This window comes from Mobula birostris, chromosome 22, assembly GCF_030028105.1.
Source record: "Mobula birostris isolate sMobBir1 chromosome 22, sMobBir1.hap1, whole genome shotgun sequence".
NCBI classification, from domain to species: Eukaryota; Metazoa; Chordata; class Chondrichthyes; order Myliobatiformes; family Myliobatidae; genus Mobula; species Mobula birostris.
In genome coordinates this window covers 11,678,901-11,700,312 of record NC_092391.1, presented here as the reverse complement: position 1 = coordinate 11,700,312, position 21,412 = coordinate 11,678,901, and the positions used below count along the sequence as shown (strand labels likewise).

Genomic DNA, 21,412 nt, shown 5'->3' with positions numbered 1-21,412 from the left:
ACCTTTCCCACCCACCCACTGAGATATTCTGGTGTCTTCCCCTTTCCTTTCCAGTCCTGATGAAGGGTCTCGGCCTGAAACATCGACTATTTATTCATTTCCATAGACGCCGCCTGGCCTGCTGAGTTCCACCAGCATTTTGTGTGTGTTGCTTTGGGTTCCCAGCATCTGCAGAATCTCTCGTGTTTATAATTTTCAGAGAGTCTTTGGCAAGTGCATTTTGAAGACTCTACATACTGGAGTTTCACTGATGCCCCTGCCTATCATATACATGGGCCCAGTGTTAATCTTCATTTGACCTTCAGGATTTGTGTTAGAGAATGACAGTTTATATAAGGAATTATCTTTACATCTAATATTACATACATTAGAAACACTTCTCAATATAGTGCCAGCCAAATTAAACCCAGAAATACTATATTAAAATAGTATTCCTTCTATATCAGATTGCACAAAGGTCTAATTTTAAGTTTCAACTGAAAATGTCAAGATGACCTTCACAAGAAAGAGGACTGTTTCTTCATTTCCCTCTATAGATGCTGCCTGACCTGCTGAGTTCGTTTAGCATTTTGTGTGTGCTATATTGGTAAGGATCTCAGACAGGATGGACAGCTGCTCCTCACTGCAACCTTCATAACTAATTTCATATTGAAAGAAGAAGAATTGGCAATTTATGTCTCTTCTTGCCATACAAACACTGGCAGCTTGGTAGTGAGGCACTAGCGTCCACCGATCACAATTTGTAGTACTAGTGTTCACTGATCATGGTGCGAGGTACTAGTGTTCACCAATCGTGGTTTGTAGTAGCACACATCAAAGTTGCTGGTGAACGCAGCAGGCCATGCAGCATCTCTAGGAAGAGGTGCAGTCAACGTTTCAGGCCGAGACCCTTCATCAGGACTAACTGAAGGAAGAGACTTGCTAGTGTTCACCGATCGTGGTTTATAGAACTAGTGTTCACCGATCGTGGTTTATAGAACTAGTGTTCACCGATCGTGGTTTATAGAACTAGTGTTCACCGATTGTGGTTTGTAGTACTAGCATTCACGAATCGGGGTTTGTAGAACTAGTGTTCACCGATCGTGGTTTGTAGTACTAGCATTAACCAAATTTGTTTTGTAGTACTAGGGTTCACTGATCGGAGTTTGTAGCACTAGCATTCACCGAATTTGGTTTGCAGTACTAGCGTTCACCACCTGGGGTTTGTAGTACCAGTGTTCACCAATCGTGGTTTGTAGTACTAGCGTTCACTGATGGTGGTTTATCATACTAGCGATCATCGATCGTGGTTTGTAGTACTAGCATTCACGAATCGGGGTTTGTAGAACTAGTGTTCACTGATTGTGGTTTGTAGTATTAGTGATCACCGATCGTGGTTTGTAGTACTAGCAATCAACAATTGGGGTTTGTAGTACTAGTGTTCACCGATTGGCATTTGTAGTACTAGTGTTCACTGATTGTGGCGTGTAACACGAGCGTTCACCGATCGGGGTTTGTAGTACTAGCATCCACCAAATTTGGTTTGTAGTACTAGCATTCACTGATTGTGGTTTGTAGCATTAGTGATCACCGATCATGGTTTGTAGTACTAGTGTTCATCGATCGTGGTGTGTAGTACTAGTGTTCACTGATTGGGGTTTGTGGTACTGGTGTTCACCGATCGTGGTTTGTAGTACTAGTGCTCATCGATTGTGGTTTGTAGTACTAGTGCTCATCGATTGTGGTTTGTAGTACTAGTGCTCATCAATTGTGGTGGGTAGTACTGGTTTTCACCAATCGTGGTTTGTAGTACTAGCATTCACCGTTTGGGGCTTGTAGTACTAGTGCCCACTGATTGGGGTTTGATTCCTGCCACAGTCTGTAAGGAGTTTATACATTCTCCATGTTCCAGGTTCTCCAGTCTCCTCCCAGATTCTAAAGACTTAGGCATTAGGGTTAGTAGGTTGTGGACGTGCCATGCTGGTGCCAGAGTTGTAACGATGTTTGTGTGATGTCTCAGCACAAACCTCGGTCTGTGTTGGTTGTATGTTTCACTGTATGTTTCGATGTACATGGGAAAAATAAAGCTAATCTTTTTTTTCCTTACAATAAAAGTATTTCATGCACAAGAGAACTTATGAAGCATTTTGGTTATTATGCAGGAAAATACCTCTTCTAGTAACATCTAGGAACCACAGAATCAAAAGCAGATGGGTGATTTTTAATATTTACCCATTGGGTATCACAGATCTGAAGGCTTTACTATAACTCAACAAACTGCTAATGAGGATATACTGTACCTGGAGACCATGTTAGAGGCACCACACACTCAGACGGATATGGCTGTGCTGATTATCCAAACTGATACTTGGATCTTAAGACTTTACTTCCAAGGAGAGGTTGCATTAATAGAGCTATATTCCCGAGATTTCAAAGGTGATCTGATCAAATTCTTCAGTATATCCAGGGAAATGGACACACTAGCTCTAGACTGGGTCGAGGCGGGAACAGATAAAAATTCCAACAAGGGAAACCAGGATCAAAATTAGCGAACACTTCTACACAAGGGATGTAGAAATATGCTAAATTACAGATGCTGAGTCAAACTGCTGTTTTAAATCTGTTTAATAAGATTGTTGTCAATCAAAGTTATGAAGTGGCACGGATGACAGGAAGGGGTGTGGTAGTGGACTGTCGTCTTATTGACAGGTAGAAAGAGCAATATTGTAATATACCTTGAGATAACTAAACAGAAAACTCACATCAAAAATTATAATTTTCAGAGGGGTAAATGGAAGCATAATCTTACTGGAATCTTTCTCTAGCTTCAAAACCTCTTCAAATTGAAAAGGTAAACTTGAATAAGAAAAAAAAAGTCTAAAGCAATTTTGAAAAAGAGGGAAAAGGCATGTTGAGATTGCACAGGGCTTTGTAACTGCTGGGCGCTGGGTGACGTTTGGTCTCTTTCCCCAAAGTGATGCCAAGTAGATATGGCAGACTTATCGATGGGACAAAGGAGTGTGAGGCATTTCAGCCAATCCCATGCTTCCCAGAGTGTAGAAGAACAAGAGGTGATTTACTGAGGCATAAATGATCCCAAGAAGAACTGACAAGGTCGATGCTGGGAGGCTGGGGATCCCAGACCCAAGGAGCAACCGGCAGCCAATAAAGACTCGGGTAAGAAGAAGTTTCTTCATTGCAGTTGAAAACATTGTTTTTCTTCGCCTCAGCAAACTACAGCTGCTCAGTCAGTGAGTACATTCTGGACTAGATTTGGCAGAGTCCTTTTTCTTAAAGGAGAAATAATTGTCACGGGATTAGGCAGGAAACTGGAGCTGAGGTGTGATCGTATTGGATAGAGGAGCAAGCTCAAGGGACAATCTGACCAACTCCGGCTTCACGTTCCTACGCTCTCGGTTTATATTACCAAAGCATGAAACAAAGTCTAGCCAGTTTTCCAGCCAGCCTCAGCATCCCTGACACACATGCAAGCAAGTCCAAACCCCAAAGGGATGCCAATGAAGGGAAGGCCAGATTGTCTTTCGCTACACTTATGTCTAGCTTTCAGGAAGCACACATAACTACTCCTAAGACACCAGCTTTCATTCATCTGCAACTCAACAGTAGATAGATCCCATGGGACATCAAAGCTTTGTCTGGCTCCTGGCAGTAAGATTAATGGGATGTTAGGTTGCATTTTTTTAAAAAACGGCTCGGAGCACAGATCAAAGTAAGTAACCTTCCACAATATAAACCTGGAGCAGCTTTCCTGCATCCCGCATTACTAAAAACAAACAATTCAGCTGGAAAACGTGGAGGGAATTACTAAAAGCTTAAGAGGACATGAAGACAGAAAGAACAGGAGAACAAGAATGCTGTTTACTGGTGAGAAGATGGTGGGACAAAGTGATAGAGCTTTTGAAAAGGACACAGTTAAGTAACGTACATGATCGTACACATCTGTTGGGATTGACTGTTCCAGTTTATGCTTGTTGTTTGTTTATTTACAGATACAGCACGGTAACAAGTTCTTCCGGCCCAACAAGCCCACACCACCCAATTACACTCCTGTGACCAATTAACCTACTAACCCAAACATCTTTGGAAGGTGGGAAGAAACCAGGGCACCTGGAGGAAACCCACGTGGTCACATGCAGAACACACAAACAGCTTACAGCCAGTGGGAGGAACTGAACCCCAATCACTGGTGCTGTAATAGTCATATGCTAACCACGCCACCAGTGATTATCACTGTTCAGACAGCTCAGGTGCTTTCAATTACTTTTTAAAAGACAGGCAAATAAGTCATTTTCTGGTTTCTATAACAAATTGCATCTGGCAAAGATATTCAAAAAAACAGCTTTGATCATCACCTTGTTTCTCTCTCTCCTCCCCCAAACCTTTTAAATCGACTCCTCATCTTCTTTTTCTCCAGTTCTGCAGAAGGGTCTCGGCCCGAAACATCAACTGTACTTTTGTCCATAGATGCTGCCTGGCCTTCTGAGTTCCTCCAGCATTTCGTGTGTGCTGTCAACGTTTTAACTTCAGGATTCATAACCAGTGCAATATACTGCACTGCAGTAAATGTAATTACAAGGTGTCACCTGGGAACATTGCGGGCAGGATGTTCCCGCCCACAGTTTAATCATTGTTTCCTCAATCACAGGCAGGAAGGGTGCGAAGATGTCACTTGAGTATCAGGTGGCCACAGCAACCACCAAAAGTCTTTAGTCCCACATGATGGATGTCTTATTGTTGGTAGCCCAAGTTATCCTCCAGAATTAGTCTGCACATTCAAAGTTTTTAACTGTTCTGAGCACCATCCTCGAACTTGAAGACAGAGTACAATGGCTGGATTCTTTGCATTGTGCAGGAACAGAGGGATCTTGGGACACAAGTTCACAGATCCCTCAAAGATGCTAGACAAGTTGATTGTAGTTAAGAAGGCGTGCTGCCCTTCACTAGTTGGGCGGATGAGTTTAAGAGGTAATGTTACGGCTCTATAAAACTCTGGTTACAGCACACCTGGAATATTGTTCTCTGTTCCAGTCGCCTCATTATAGGAAGGATATGGAAGCTTTAGAGAGGGTGCAGATGAGATTTTTACTGCCAGGATTAGAGAACATATCATGTGAGGATAGGCTGAGTGAGCTAGGGCTTTTCTCTTTAGAATGACTTGACAGAGGTTATGAGAGACATAGGTAGGGCACCTTTTTGCCGGGGCAGAATGCCAGAGGATGTGTGTTTAAGGTGAGTGGAGGAAGGTTTAGGGTGGATGTCAAAGGCAGGTTTTCTACTCAGAGAGTGGTGGTTGTCTGGAATGCACTGCTGGGGTAGTGGTACACGTTGATACAATAGGGGTTTTTAAATTTGTAAAACTGGGTCCCTTTGATTAATCAAACAAAATTCATTCACCACCTCCGTATATATAGAGCACAGCCAATTTGAAATTGGTAACAAAAACAACTATTGACTTTACACTTATTCATTAATATTTTCCTTCACTAAATTGGCAACATTTTTCATCTTTTCCCCATTCCTCTTTACACTTTTATATTCCCAGCCTTCCTCACACCATCACACCACTACCCAGTGGGATTGGTTGATGATTAGTATGAAATTTTTAAAACAAGCCGAGTGAACATTTAAATTCTGCTTGACTGCCATTTAGGAATTCGTATTGGTTTATTATTGTCACAGTTACTGAGATACAGAGAATAACTTGTCATGCATATTGTTCATACAGATTAAATCATTTCACAGTGCATTCGGGTAGAACAAGGTAAAACAATAACAATGTGGAATAAATCTGATTGCTGCAGAGAAAGTACGGTGCGGGTAAACAATAAGCTTCAAAGTTCAAAGTAAATTTACTGTCAAAGTATGTATATGTCACTATATACCACCATGAGATTCATTTTCTTGCAGGCATTCACAGTACATACAGAGTTACAAAATACACATGGACTAAGATGTTAACTGTCCTGTGCTATCACCAGTGGGATCATCAGTTGATCTGCCACCTGTCTTCAGGAGTTTCGGCCCGCTTATGATCAAGACTCCCTCGAGGTGGTGGGCCAGCAGTGCTAAAGCACCACCTCCCACTGGTGAGCTTAAAAACTTGGCATCTGCCTCTATCAGAGTTGTTGGTCGCTTCCATCCAACAGATAGTCTGCTCTTCAGATGTCTATGCAACTACTGAAGGGTTACCCACAAAGAAATACAATAAAAGTCAATGAAAAGCTACACAAAAAGACAGACAAGCAAACAATGTACAAGGCGGCAAACTGTGCAAAAATAAATAGTTGAACAGATAGATAAATAAATTAATAAAATACTGAAAACATCAGAATCAGGTTTAGTATCACTGGCGTATGTCATAAAATTTGTTAACTTTATGACAGCAGTACAATACATGATAAATAAATATAGAGAAAGAATTGAAAAACAGTAAGGATATATATATGTCTATTAAATAGTTAAGTTAAAACTAAGTAGCGCAAAATGACAGAAATACTAAAAGGTAATGAGGTAGTAGTGTTCACGGATTCAATGTTCATTCAGAAATTGGAAACATGGGTTGCTCCGGATGGCTCTTGACGTGAGTTGGCAACAGCACATGACGAACGTTGAGCTCTATAACAACCTACCGATGCTCACCACTAAAATCAAAGCAAGAAGACTGCAACTAACAGGGCACTGCCTACACCACCCCGAGCTACCTGCCAGCCTAGTCATCATATGGGAGCCCAAGCATGAGAGGATAAACCCTGGGCGCCCTCTCAAGACTATGATCAACACGCTCCTAGAAGACAGCGGCGCAGCTAATGTAGGTGAACTGAACACACTGATGAGGGAGAGGGAGAAGTTGAGAGTCCGTCATCGTGCCCGGCGCCGGCCCCCTAGGCCTGAGTCGACGTAGTAGTAGTAGTAGTAGTAGTTGCAGGGTCCTTGAAAGTGAGTCCGTAGGATGTGAAATCAGTTTGGAGTTGAGCCTCAAAGTCATAAGAAGATAAGGCTGTGAAGTCAAGACTCTAACTTATTGAACTTTTTAATAGATAGTTTACTGCTGGAACAGAACAGACAAAGAAATAAAGAGTGATTTACTTTCCAGGTTGGCATAGTGTGGGAGGTATGAGGGTAGTCTGCATTGAAAAAATTAGGCCCTATTTCTAAAGTGGGAGTTCTATTTCTAAAGTGGGAGTTGAAGGACCGTCCATCTGTTTTGAGTAAAATTAGACAAGTATTATTCAATACAATTGCCAGGACAGATGCCATGGATATATCGTCCCCACAAGTGCAGAGGTTTTCTCTTTCATACTGAGAAATGTGCCAAAGTAGCGCAGGAATGAAGCCTCCACTGTTAATACCAAGAACGCGTGCTAGTCCTCTGTCGAGATGGTAGATGGAATCGGAAAATCCAAGTCTGATTTGGTTCGGCATTTAAGAGTGGTTCAAAGTTCTTAGCCAGTTTGTCTAGAATTGCAGGCTAAGTGCAGTTTCAATTAATCATACACAGCTTGTAGGCCTCCTGTCAAAACCTTCACAAAGGGTTCAAGCACATGGATCAGAAAGGAATCTAGTAGCAGCCAGAACAGAAAGCAGGGGAATGAAGGGTTATGCGGAAAAGGCATGCTGGTGGAGCTGAGTCCTTGGCTAGATTAGCCATAATCTCATTGCACAGTAGAGCACATTCGACAGGCCAGGTGGCCGACTCCTGTACCCATGTCCTTATGCACCAGTTCATTGTTCCACTCCCACAATCCATCGCTTCAATTTGGTGGCATGGAGCTTCAGTCTAATTTCTGAGAACACTTTGCACCTTGGTGTACTGCTTCCTCTCTCTTACTTGTACAAATTGTTGAGCTGGCTGTTAAAACAAAAGCCACACCATTTTAAACGTTTCTTCCCCTGGCAGTTAAACAGATCAATCGCTCCAGTTAGCCACTGCTACCTCCTCTATCTATGACATCAGTCAATGTGCTGTAAGCACTTTAAAACATTTTTTATAATGCTGTTTACATCAGAATCAGGATCAAGATTAGTATCACTGGCATATGTTGTGAAATTTGTTAACTTTCTGGCAGCAGTACAATGTAATACATAATAACAGAGAAAAACTGAATTACAGTATATATATATACACACACACATAATAACATAATAGGCAAATTAAATAAGCAGTGCAAAAAATATAAATTTAAAAAAGTAGTGAGGTAGTGTTCATGGCTTCAACGTCCATTCAGAAATCTGATGGCAGAGTGAAAGAAGCTGTTCCTGAATCACTGAGTATGTACTTTCAGGCTTCTGTACCTCCTTCCCGACAGTAACAATGAGAAGAGAGCATGTCCTAGGAATTGAAAGTTCATGATGGTATTTATGGATTTATGTACATTTTAGTCTGTATTGGTTCTTTAACCTCTGCTTATTTTCTATATAATTCTTTGATCTTATAATTGTTGAATTTTATTGTGTGTTGCTCCCTGACCAACACACCACAGTAAATTCCCAATACATGGAAATGTATATGGTGTATAAAGTTGATCCTTGACCCTAAAATATTTTCCTCTGAGTTCTGCAGCTGGAGTTGATTATCAGGTTGACGGGAGAAAATAAGATTCAAGAATGGGCTCCTTGGACAAGTGCAACCACACCACCAACCCCTGGGAATCACAGGCCCAGCACATCATGTCTGTCAATGGCCCTCTTCTATTACAATGATGAGGCCAAAATCAGGCTGGAGATCCATCTGGGTAGCCTCCAATAAATGACATGAGCATCGATTTCTCAAACTTCCAGTAATTTCTCCCTCCTCCCCTCCTTACTCCTTCCCTTCCCCCCAGTTTCTTATTGTGGCTTCTATCCCCTTCCCTTCCAGTCCCAATGAAGGAGGAGGAAGAGGAGGAGGAGGAAGAGGAGGAAGAGGAGGAAGAGGAAGAGGAAGAGGAAGAGGAAGAGGAAGAGGAAGAGGAAGAGGAAGAGGAAGAGGAAGAGGAAGAGGAAGAGGAGGAGGAGGAGGAGGAGGAGGAGGAGGAGGAGGAGGAGGAGGAAGAGGAGGAGGAAGAGGAGGAGGAAGAGGAGGAGGAAGAGGAGGAGGAAGAGGAGGAGGAAGAGGAGGAGGAAGAGGAAGAGGAGGAGGAGGAGGAGGAGGAGGAGGAGGAAGAGGAAGAGGAAGAGGAGGAGGAGGAGGAAGAGGAGGAGGAGGAGGAGAAAGCCCTTAACTCCGAGTGGAGTCTCGACGGCATTTTTTTTTAAAGCAGGCTTTCTTATTTTTACGAGGCCGAGTTGCTAGCTCGGCACGGATGAAAAGCATGCAAGGGTATCGGTTGGATTCAAAATCGGGAGCCTTCGCTCCGTAGTCCGGCGCTGATGCCACTACGCCACCGGCCGGTCATGGTTCATAATGCCGACTATTTATTTCTCTCAAAAGATGCTGCCTGACCTGCTGGGTTCCAGCAGCATTTTGTGTGTGTTGCTCCAGATACAGATCGATTGCACCCTGTTACTACAAGTGAGGTTCACGGGTTTGGTAAGTGAGACAGAAGACACTGATTACAAAAATTACATTCACCAAATACTCGACCAAACATCTAAGCCATCTTAAGTTTCAAAGATTACGATCCTAAACATTCAGTAACACTGCAACTAATCAGGTACTGCATTAAGTCTGCTCAAATTGCACAACTACAAAATTAAACATTCAACAATAGATCACAAACAAGGGAAAATCGGCAGATGTTGGAAATATGAGCAATACACGCAAAATGCTGGAGGAACTCAGCAGGCCAGGCAGCAGCTTTGGAATAAAGTACAGTCGATGTGTCAGGTCAAGTGCTGGGGCTTGAAAGCAGTCCATTATGTTATGGAATCAGTTCAGCATTGAGATGAATGAAGTTATCTACACTGATTTAGTAGCCTGATGGTTGAGGGGTCATAACTGTTCCTGAACCTGGTGGTGCGGGACCTAAGCCTCAGGACTCACACCACCAGGTTCAAGAACAGTTACCACCCTCAACCATCAGACTCTTGAGCAAAGGTGGCTAACTACACTCATCAATTGAGATATTCCCACAACCAACAATCTCATACTCTCCTTATTTATTGCTTTTATTTATATTTGCATTTACACAGTTTGATGCCTTCTATGCTGTATTTGATCTTTCACTGACCCTATTATAGTTACTTTTCTGTAGATTTGATGAGTATGCCCACAGGAAAAGGAATCTCAGGGTTGCATGCATCTACTCAAATAATGAACTTTGAGCTTTAAGGCTCCTGTACCTCCTGCCTGGTGGTAGTAGTGCGAAGAAAGCGTATGAGAACATGAGTTGTAGAGTCCGTAACAGTGAGTTTATAGGTTGTGGAGACAGGACCAAAAGCTAACTGCTGGAAATGTGAGACAGATTGTATAAAGCTGCCTTATTCACTGTCGAGTTCTGAGAGCAGAGCCATAATGGACCAAGTCAGAGGAGAAGGTGATGTTCCTGGAGCTTAGATTGAGTTCCAGGAGAAAAGGGCAAGAGGCCAACAACGGACAGCAGAGTGAGTTGGTGATGGAGCATTAGCGCCCGATGCCGTCCTTGTGCATCGGAGACTAAGGGGCACCACGGTAGCACAGTGATTAGCATGATGCCATTACAGTTCAAGGTATTCCGGAGTTCAGAGTTCATTTCTGGTGCCACCTGTGAGGGGTTTGCATGTTCTCCCTGTGAACCATGTGGATTTCATCCTGGTGCTTCAGTTTACTCCCACAGTCCAAAGGCGTACTGGTTAGTAAGTTAATTGGTCTTTGTAAATAGTCCTGTGATTAGGCTGGGGTTAAATCGGTAGTTTGCTGGGCAGTGCGACTCATTGAACCAGAAGGGCCTGTTCTCAGCTGGATCTCTAAGTAAATAAATAAACAGAATCGAATAGAATGGAGGATTGGTATTGACTTATTATTGTCACATGTACCAAGACATGGTAAAAAGCTTTGGGCATCATGCAGAAATATCATGCCATATATAACTGTGTTGATGAAGTATAAATTAAAATCAGAACATCAAACATATGTAGTATTACCCACAAAATGCAGAAGGAACAGCAGGTCAGGCAGCACCGATGCAAAGGAATAGATCTGAAATTTCATCAGAGCTCAACACTGAATCCTATAATTGAGTGGTGGAGCAGTCTCGATGGGCTGAATGGCCTACTTCTGCTCCTATATCTTACGGTCAATCCATTCAAGTGTCCTGTTGAAAGGTCTTGGCCCAAAACATCGACACTTTATTCCTTTCCATCAATGCTGCCTGACCTGCTGAGTTCCTCCAGGGTTTTTTGGGAGTTATTCTGGATTTCCAGCATCTGCAGAACATCTTGTGTTCATGCAGAATACACTCAGTGGCCACTTTATCAGGTACCTCCTGTGGTCGTCTGCTGGTGTAGCCCTTCCACTTCAACATTCAACATGTTGTGCATTCGGAGATGCTCTTCTGCATTATTGAAATGCATAGTAATTTGAGTTACTGTTGTCCTCCTGTCAGCTTGAACCAGTCTGGCCATTCTCCTCTGACATCTCTCATTAGCAAGACATTTTCACCCTCTGTACTGCCACTCACTGGATGTTTTTTTTTCATTTTTTGCATCATTCTCTTTAAACAATAGGAACTGTTGTTTGTGAAAAGCCCAATAGATCAGCAGTTTCTGAGATACTCAAACCACCCCATCTGGCACCAACAATCATTCCATGGTCAAAGTCACTTAGATCACATTTCTTCCTATTTTGATGTTTGGTCTGAACAGCAACTGAACCTCTTGACCGTGACTGCATTGAGTTGCTGCCGCACGTTTGGCTGATTAGGTATTTGTATCATCAAACAGGTGTACAGTTGTATCTAACAAAGTGGCCACTGAGTGTAATGGTGCAGTTATAGAGAAAGAGCAGGTACACAAATGAAGTACAAGGGTCATGGTCAGGTAGACTGAGAGTTCAATAGCTCAGCTTTAACCTGCTGCTGTTGGTGGTAGAGGCAGCCACTGTTAAGCATGTTGGCAGGGAAGCCTTGGCTTGTGACTGCAGGGCCTTTTGAAAATGGTGCCCACTGCCTTCAGTGTGGGAACTCCACTGATACTCCAACTACCTTGAAATATGCTAACCTTCATTTAACCTTGAAGGTTCAAAAACGAGAAAGTAAGTTTATAAAAGGAATTAGTCCTACATCTAAGATTACATATGTCAGAAATACCTCTCAATATAGCACCCAGCCAAAATAAACCCAGAGAAATCTTGATTTATTTTGAGCACATATAATTCATTAAAATAGTATTTCTACAATCTCAGATTCCACAAAAGTCCCATCTTAAAATTAGACTGTAGGCATTTGTATGTCAAAATGTCCTTGAGCAGAGAGATCTGTTTGCACTGATTGTATCTATATGCAGACCTGTAGGATTTCTTTGCTAACACAACTTTGTAATCAATTTAGATTGGAAGAGAATGCAGGAAAAGGAGTGATAAAGTTGCACGGAGGTCACCTGTGATGTTTTCAGGATATCACCTTGTAAATGATACTTTGCCTCTTTCTATGTGGAAAACCTAGTCTCAGCAACCTTGCCTCGTAACTGATGGAATTGGAATCAGAATCGGGGTTAATGTCACCGGCACATGACATGAAATGTGTTGTCTTTGCAAGGTATACTTACAGGCTGGAGAAATACCAGGGCTTGAAACAGCAGATAGAAAGGATGTGGAAGGTTAAAGCCAGAGTAATCTGCTGGTGATCGGAGCACTTGGAGCTGTAACACCTGGACTGGGACAGTGGCTCCAACAACTCCTGGGAAGAACACCTGAGATCTCAGTCAAGAAGAATGCACGACTAAAAACAGCAAGGATAATGTGCCAAACCCTCAAATCCCCAGGCCTCTGGTAGAGGACCCAAGATTGAGGGAGAAATGCACAGATCCACCATCCATAAGGGATGAGGAAAAAAATAGTTAAATTAAAGAAGTAGTGCCAAAATTCAGGACTACTTGGTGCACTGAAGTTCATTGCTCTGTTCTAATGGATTTCTTAATAAATGGATGAGTGAAGTGAGTGACTCGCTAGTTCATGTCAATCACCTTGGGAGATCTGCAGTCATATATAGGCCAGGTAGGTCAAACATGGCAGATCTCCTTCTCCCATGGCCAGTATCAACATGGAATCAAAACCAGGATTAATATCACCGCCGTATGTTGTGAAAGTTGATACTTTTGCAGTAACCGTGCAACGCAATACATATTAGAGAGAAAAAAACTGGGAATTACCGTATGAAAGTATATAATAAATAGTTAAATTAAGTAAGTACTGTAGCGCAATAAAATAAGGTAGTGAGGTAGTGTTTATGGGTTCAACGTCCATTCAGAAATCAGAGGGAAAGAAGCTGTTCCTGAATCGTTGAGTGTGTGTCTTCAGGCTTCTGTACCTCTCTCCTGACGGTAGCAATGAGAACAAGGCATGACCAGGGTGATGGGGATCTTTAATGATGGATGCCATCTTTTTGAGGCATCGCTCCTTGAAGATGCCCTAGATACTACAGAGGCTAGTACCCATGATGGAGCCGACTAATTTTACAACTCTCTGCTGCTTACTTCGATCCTGTGCAGTAGCCACCCTCCCCCTTACGAGACGCCGATGCCGCCAGTTAGAACGCTCTCCAGGGTGTATCTGTAGAAATTTGCGAGTCAGAACTTAGCACAACGGCAGACAGTATGTTATTTTGCGGATGGTGGGAGTAATTCGCAAGTACCTCTGTTCTCATCAGTGGGCAGAATTCTGCTGAGGGCAGCGGGTGAGGCTGTGAACAGCCTCTCCTGGGGAGGAGAGAGGGTGACCAATTGGCTCCGGAGTGCATCTGCACGTGGCTGTACTCCTGAACTTTGTCCACATTCCTCCACTGATCCATAAGCAGTGGACTCTACACTTGAGCTTCAATCTTCAATCTCTAGAGATCAATGCTGACTCAGTGGCAACAAACACCTTTCATTGTTTAACGAAACAGCAAACCTGAGAGGACAAGGCAAAATGCACACAATTCCGGCTGTACATAATAAGAAGGCATAACAGCATCTCCACTTCCTAAGGAGACTGAGCCATCTTAACTGCATTATACAGGAGCAACTTTAAGAGCATCCTGACAAGCTGCATCTCCACGTGGCATGGGAACAGCACAGCACGGGACCAGAAGTCACTACTAAGAACTGTGAGAGTGGCCAAGAGGATCATAAGGGTCTCCCTACCATCCATTGGGGATATTTATCTGAAGCGCCGTGTACACAGGACCCTTAATATTATTAAGGATCCCGCCAATCCATCCAGCATCCTCATTGACTTTCTACCATCAGGCAGGAGGCTCTGATGCACAAAGACAAGAGCGGTCAGGATGGGAAACAGCTTCTTCTTTCAGGCCGTTTGGCTTCTGAACTCCCTGTCACCAGATAATTTGTACTGTACCCTACAATACTTAATTTATGCACTTTACTTTGTTTATCTGTGCATAATTCATTCATTTGTAGATTGTATCCTTACTTTCCAAAGTTATTGTGTGTTATGTGTACTTCAGTCTTTTACACTCTGGTCCAAAGAAACATTGTCTCATTTGACGGTATACATGTTTATAGTTAAATGACATTAAACTTGACTTGAGATATTTAACTAATATACAGGCTTGGATTACCTCCTTTGATATCCTAAGGTACAGTCTGCAGTCTTTTCAATACATGCCTGACACTTTCCTTCCTGTTTCAATGATTCTTTCAGTACAAAGATCAAAACACTAACAGTGCATTACAGAATAAAAACGATCATAAATGTGAAAACTGCTTTCTGATACAGCACGACCAATCAATATTATTGCCTGCTTGACCTTTATAGTGAAATACAAACAAAATGTTTATTGTCTTGTACAGGCTGGAAAATCTCTTGATCTGAAATGAATTGAGCTTGTAAGATTCAAAGGGTTCAGGAGGCTAAAACAAAGTCTTTAAAATGATCTGGCTTACAGCTGTTGTGACGAGCCAATGGAATCCTCACTGAAGAACCTTACTGGGGATCAGCATTTATTACATCATAAAAATGATTTTCTGCCTGAAATCTGAGAGGCTGGGCCTATTGTTAATGACCCACATCAATAAACAAGTCAACAAAATAATAAATGAAAATTAAACTTGGAGGGCCAGGAGAATTATAAAACAGCTATAAGAGCTAACACCAAACTCTGCTTGCAATCTGAACAGTGATTCCTCAAACAACAGATCTTAAATCTAAAGCTCCTGTCAAGCATTCCTTCAAGTGCAGGAAAGAGTGAAAACATACCCAGCCAACATCTAAAATCACCTGCATCCTTCTCTCCAATAACCAAGCTCAGCAGCGAATACATAAGCAATGAACTGCATCCCGAGTTATAGAACAAGAAATACATATTAATCATACAATGCAATTGTACATGTATCATACTGGACCACTATATGGTATCGATGTCCTAAGATTAAACCTCGTTACGATTTCAAGCACCTTTTCTGAGAAATAATTCTTTATCCATCTCCCACAAGAATCTATAAATCAAATCAAGTGGAGAGAGATACTATTTCAGCAGACAAAATGGAATCATTACAGCTGAGATTCTGTCCTGTGAATCACCAACATCACTTTTCCCAATGAAGCACTTCAAAACCACCACAGTATTTTCTCAGCCTTTGCCACACCTGGAGATAGTTTGCTTAGCACCAGCCAGGCATCTGACTCACCCAAGTACGGGACGCAGGGAACCATCCTCAAGCTGCTGATGAACTCCCGCATTCTCTTGTAGTTGTCTTCTTTCGTCACTAAGTAATCCAGCTTCTCAAACGTGGCTTTGTCTTTCCGGCTGACCAGCTGCAAAACAGGACAAAAGCTTAAATGTCAGGCTCTTTTATGAAACCAGAATTCATGGAGGAAGTGTGGTGCTGTCATGGTTCATCCTCTGTTGGTGCTGCTCTTGTCACAGAAACTAAACCGACTTATCACTTTGATCCTCCAAGAAGATCACAAGCTCGTCATGGTTTGCGTGTCTCAAAGGCCCGGAGAGCTATGCTTGCTGGAGTCATGGCTTTATGCTTTGACTCTTGACAGGGTCACCCATGCCAGCAGGTCAAAGGGTAGAGTGGTCCACCAGTCCTCCAGGTTCAGGGGTTCAACTCAGAGCTAACAACCCTGACTGGTGAAACAAAACTGGAACAGAAACAGCATTGAAGGATCCTTTTACATCCGTTTGTGACAGTATTCCCAAGTGTCAACCCAGAATTTGCAAGGCTGACAGGAGTGAAAACTGAGTGGAAGCTATTGGCATGATGAAGGAAGTCCTGAAAACTGTCAAGGTAGCTAAGGACGGACAGAAACGGAGGACCTTCATTGCTGCCCTAAATGCCAGCAGGCATAACAGGTAGTAAGTAAGTTTTTACTTTGATTGCAGACTACTCAGGAAAATCATTCAATGATTTACCCTGGAAAATGCTTGGAAATGAGACACAATGAGGACACTGCAGCATCTAAAGTTATCATCATCCCAAGTGGATGTAAGGTCATAGTGTCCACACCAAGACTGCCAGACTCAAAAACAGTTACTTTCCCTAGCAGTAAGGCTGATCCACACCCCCAACCTCCACTACTTTATCAATTCCTATCAGAGTCACTTTATGTACAGACACTCCTCTGCCTAGTGTCACTTTATGGACATTCAGTCAGTCGATGTATACAAGCTATCTTATGTACTTATATTTATTGTGTCTTTTATTATTATTGTGTTCTTTATCTTTATCTTACTGTGCTTCCTTTGTGCTGCATCAGATCTGGAGTAACAATTATTTCGTTCTGCGTACACTGAAAATGTTATAAAACAATCTTGAATCACGAATTGTTATGCCAGCATTAGAGTAAAGGGAAGTGTAAATGCAGAATTTGCATTTTCTTGTATTTTTCTCATAGTTTAACATCTCTGTGCTTGCTTGTATTTTTATATAATCACGTATTGATTTATGTATCTGACTGTTTATCGAGATACATTGTAGAATAACCCCTTCCAGCCCTTCGAACCACACTGTCCAGCGATCGCCCCAGTTTAATCCTAGCCTAAGCACAGAACAATTTAGAATGACCAATCAACTTGCCAGCAGTTACGTCTTTGGACCGTGGGAGGAAACTGGAGCACCCATAGGAAACTGTCACGGTTACGGGCAGAACATACAAACTCCCTATAGACACTGGCGGAAACTGACACTGGTAAAGTGTTGTAAAATACAGAAGCAACTGTACTGTAATTGCTGGCAATTTCACTGAACAATTAATTATTCAGTGAATTTTCCAGCAATTATGGTACTGTTGCTTCTGTACTTTTCTAGAAGCTTCTTAGTTTTCTACAGCAGGTGTCACACCTCTTGAATTTGGCTATCTTATAGGTTAATTGTTATCACTGGAATTTGTGTCATCTCTGGTCTGAGTATGAGATGATCACAACTGCTTTTTCCTTTGTCTTTCTTTGTTCATCCTTCATTTGCGTAACACTTAATAAAATGACTGTAAGCAACGTTTTATGCCTCTTTCTTGACTTCCAAAGAGCTTTTGGATCACATAGACATCAGGATCCAACAGACACTGCCTACTATTCAAAAGCACAGTTCAAAGTGGGAAGTTACAGGGTATTGATTGCAGTGATTGTCCAGAAAAAGTGTGATTAATGGACTAGACTTGTTTGTTGCCAGTAAGGCATTGCTGTGTCTTACCAACATCCCATCTTAAATCATTTTGTCTGTATGTTCATGCGTGTCTTTACTTGTGCCTGTGTGTGTCTGTGTGCATGTATATCCTTCTGCGTCTGTGTCTGTGTCTCTGAGTAATGCAGTAAAGTCATAAAACCAGGTTATAAATCAGGCCCTCAGTCCCAGTGCAGAGTATTAGGATATCCATTGAAATTATTTCGATTACAGGGAGTAGTCACCTCACTATGGCTCTCTGGAAAGAGTTGGAGTAACCACAGGCTTCTGTCAAGATGGCTATTTCATCAAGTTGACTACCACTTCAAACGAAGCAGAGAATTTTGTGCACAATGAACATAAATCAGCATTTTCCACTGTACCTTATGATAAATAACTGTTTTTTCCCAAAACAGAGAAAACCTGCAGACTTCAAATCTCCCAGAAAAGACAGCAATATGAATTGAAAATCTAATTTGCTTCGCAGACATGTCATGGTATCGTCAGAGTTCTGCATTCTATCTGGGACGTCCAGTCTTTGAAAAGCCTATTCCTGTGATGCTGAATCCTTTGCCAAACTACGGACTAGCACTGCCAGTGTTTACTCTTCAGTTATTACATCAAACAGGGCATGAAGTGCCTTTACATTGGCTTCAATTAACGTGAACCAAAAGCCAATATTGGTTTTCTCTCCATAGGTCAACATGTGTAAACAGGTTGGTTGCAAAGGACCGCATTGCTTCTGAACTCCAAGCCAGAAAACTGCTGGCACACTCCTGTCCTTTTCCAGGATAAGAAACTTCCTTTCTCAAAGTCAGAAAAGTTAAACTTAGGTTTAATGCTACAGTATTGTGCAAGTCTTAGGCACACATACTGTACATAGCTAGAGCGCCTAAGACTTTTGCATAGCACTGTAGTAGTTTTATGTATTGCACTGCACTGCTGTCACAAACAAAAAACAAATTTCATGACATATATAATTGGTGATAGACAATAGGTGCAGGAGTAGGCCATTCAGCCCTTCAAGCCAGCACCGCCATTCACTGTGATCATGGCTGATCATCCACAATCAGTATCCAGTTCCGCCTTATCCTCATAACCTTTGTTTTCGCTATCTTTAAGAGCTCTATCCATCTCTTTCTTGAAAGCATCCAGAGACTTGGCCTCCACTGCCTTCTGGGGCAGAGCATTCCACATATCCACCTCTATCTGGGTGAAAAGTTTTTCCTCAACTCCGTTCTAAATGGCCTACCCCTTATTCTTAAACTGTGGCCTCTGGTTCTGGACTCATCCATCAGCGGGAACATGCTTCCTGCCTCCAGAGTGTCCAATCTGATAAACCTGATACTGATATGGGTCTTCATTGTGGACTGAGAGTGGGAAGGGAAATGGGGAGGGGAATCATGATTAGGAAAGAGGGAAGGAAATGGGGAAGGGAGAGGAGAGATAAATTCTGAAATGACCAATAAACTAATTGTTCAGAACCAAATTACCTTGCCTGGCGTCTCAGGGCTGTGTGTGTTTGCACCTGTGCCACCCCCACCCCTGGGACTTTTTCTCTGCCACCTGTCCCACACCCCTCCCGCGGTGCTCTTCCCTCGCCATTCCCAACATCCTTTGCTCCCGCCAGATTTACAAACTCGCTCTCCGCTCTACATTGACAAATAGGTACTGTCCAAAAGTCTTAGGCTCCCCGGCCACATACATGTGTGCCTAAGGCTTAAGCAGAGTACTGTATGTGTACAAGCACAACTTTAAAAACTTACTTGCAGCAGTATCACAGGCACATAACATCATGTAAGCAAGAAAAATCTAAATTAAACCTGATTTTTAAAAGGAAGAACACAATCCAAATGAAAAAAATGGTCCATTTTAGTGCAAAGTGAGCAAAGTGACATAGTGTTGCAGACATCCCACCCTGCAAAAACTCATTTCAGGGAGGTAGCACCATCAATTTGCAGGAGACTTCCAGGAGAGGTGGGATGTCCGCAATAGAGTAGTTTCTTAGCAGCTGGCCAGCTAGTTTAAATAATGTTAGCTATGCTAATGAACGAATGACACCTGTTAAACTCACCTCAACATGTCTTTTACAGTCTTAACCCACCATGGGCAATAGAAAAGTCACTGTTGCAAACAGTGCAGCGAGCAACACTGTCATTATTTTGACCCCTATTAGGCAGGGGTACACTTTAGTGTAGTCTGGGGTGACGTACATTTTATGTTTTTTTTGGAACACTCTGCCATGGTGTGCTCTCGCTCACTCTCTCTCTCTCATGGTCGCTCGCGCGCTATCAAGCGCTCTCACTTGCTTTCTCTCTCGCTCACTTTCGCTCTCGCTTGCTTTCTCTCGCTCTCTCTTGCGTGTGCTCTCTCTTGTGGTCTCGCTCACGCTCGCTCTTGCTTTCTCTCGCTCTCAAAAAAATTGATTTCCGTGATATTGTACATAATTTGCGAGCATCAGGGAGCCACTATTAATATGCGGGAGACTCCCGGAACTTCCGGGAGATGTGGGATGTCTGGTGTGGCCTAGTAGAGCACAGAACAGTACAGTACAGGCCCTTCAGCCCACAACGTTTTGCCAACCTTTTAACCTACTCCAAGATCAATCAAATGCATCCCTCCCACACAGCCCTCCAGTTTTCCTTTTTTCAATTGGGGTTGTCTGGTCAGTTCAAGAATCAAATGACTGCAAGGAAGAAGCTTTCTTAATGCAGGACTTTCTCCATCCATTCACCATGTTTCACAACCAAGTACAGCATTCCTCACTGCTACCCCTCCGTCTGTCTCTAGTGGCAGCACAGTGAGCTAGTTACTAGCCTGGCTAAAGAACACTGGCCCAAATACAGAAGTTTAAATCCCTCCAGGATAGCAGGAAAATCCAAGTAATTAAATATTTTTAAAAATTGGGAATGTTAATGAATTAACATAAATTAATGGATCGGCATTCGTGGAAAGAAAGAAGTAATCCCACTTCTGGCCAGTGTTTAATTCCAGGCCCATGAACACCCTGATCCCTCCCAGCACACATAGACACTCTGTCTGAACGCCCTGCCTCCCCCCACTTCCACTCCCCAACTCACAGACACACTCTCATCCTGCACCAGTCACTTTCATCTTTTATTGCTGCTGTTTCACACGTTCATACGACTGCTTGTTTTATTATAGTAGTGCCAGTGACATTATACTGCCTTACATCAGCACACACCCCACACTTCTTGACAACCTGTCAATCTGTAGGCCATGCCACTCAGGGATTTGTGAATGTTTTGTGACTCTATGTGCTGGATCATAACTAAATATGCTGTGTGTGACTGTATTTACTGTGTTTAGCAGCTTGGCCCTAGAGGAATGATGTTTTGTTTTGCTGAGTACATGTGTGTGGTTGAACAACAATAAATCTGAACATGACGACTATAGCTACTTCCCAACATCCCTTCCAAAACGGACAAAAAACGTGGGCTAGTCAGAATGAACACATCCAGTGAAAGAATGAAACAACGCAAATCAGAACCCAACCCTCCCCACCCAAATATTGACACGTGAACAAAGTCACTATATTCCGTCTGGGTAGCCTCCAACCTGATGGCATGAACATCGACTTCTCTAACTTCCGCTAATGCCTCACCTCCCCCTCATACCCCATCCGTTATTTATTTTTATACACATATTCTTTCTCTCACTCTCCTTTTTC

General features: G+C 42.6%; 1 protein-coding gene across 6 annotated transcripts in view; it reads right to left on the bottom strand.

Annotated features, from left to right (window-relative positions):
- The window catches only part of ralgps1 (Ral GEF with PH domain and SH3 binding motif 1), a 761,372-nt gene that overhangs the window by 429,935 nt on the left and 310,025 nt on the right, over positions 1-21,412 (bottom strand). For all 6 annotated transcript variants that reach the window (XM_072240007.1, XM_072240011.1, XM_072240013.1 and 3 more), the window contains one exon: positions 15,742-15,868. In XM_072240007.1, coding sequence (XP_072096108.1) covers positions 15,742-15,868 — 127 coding nt within the window. The remainder of the gene's footprint in view (positions 1-15,741; positions 15,869-21,412) is intronic.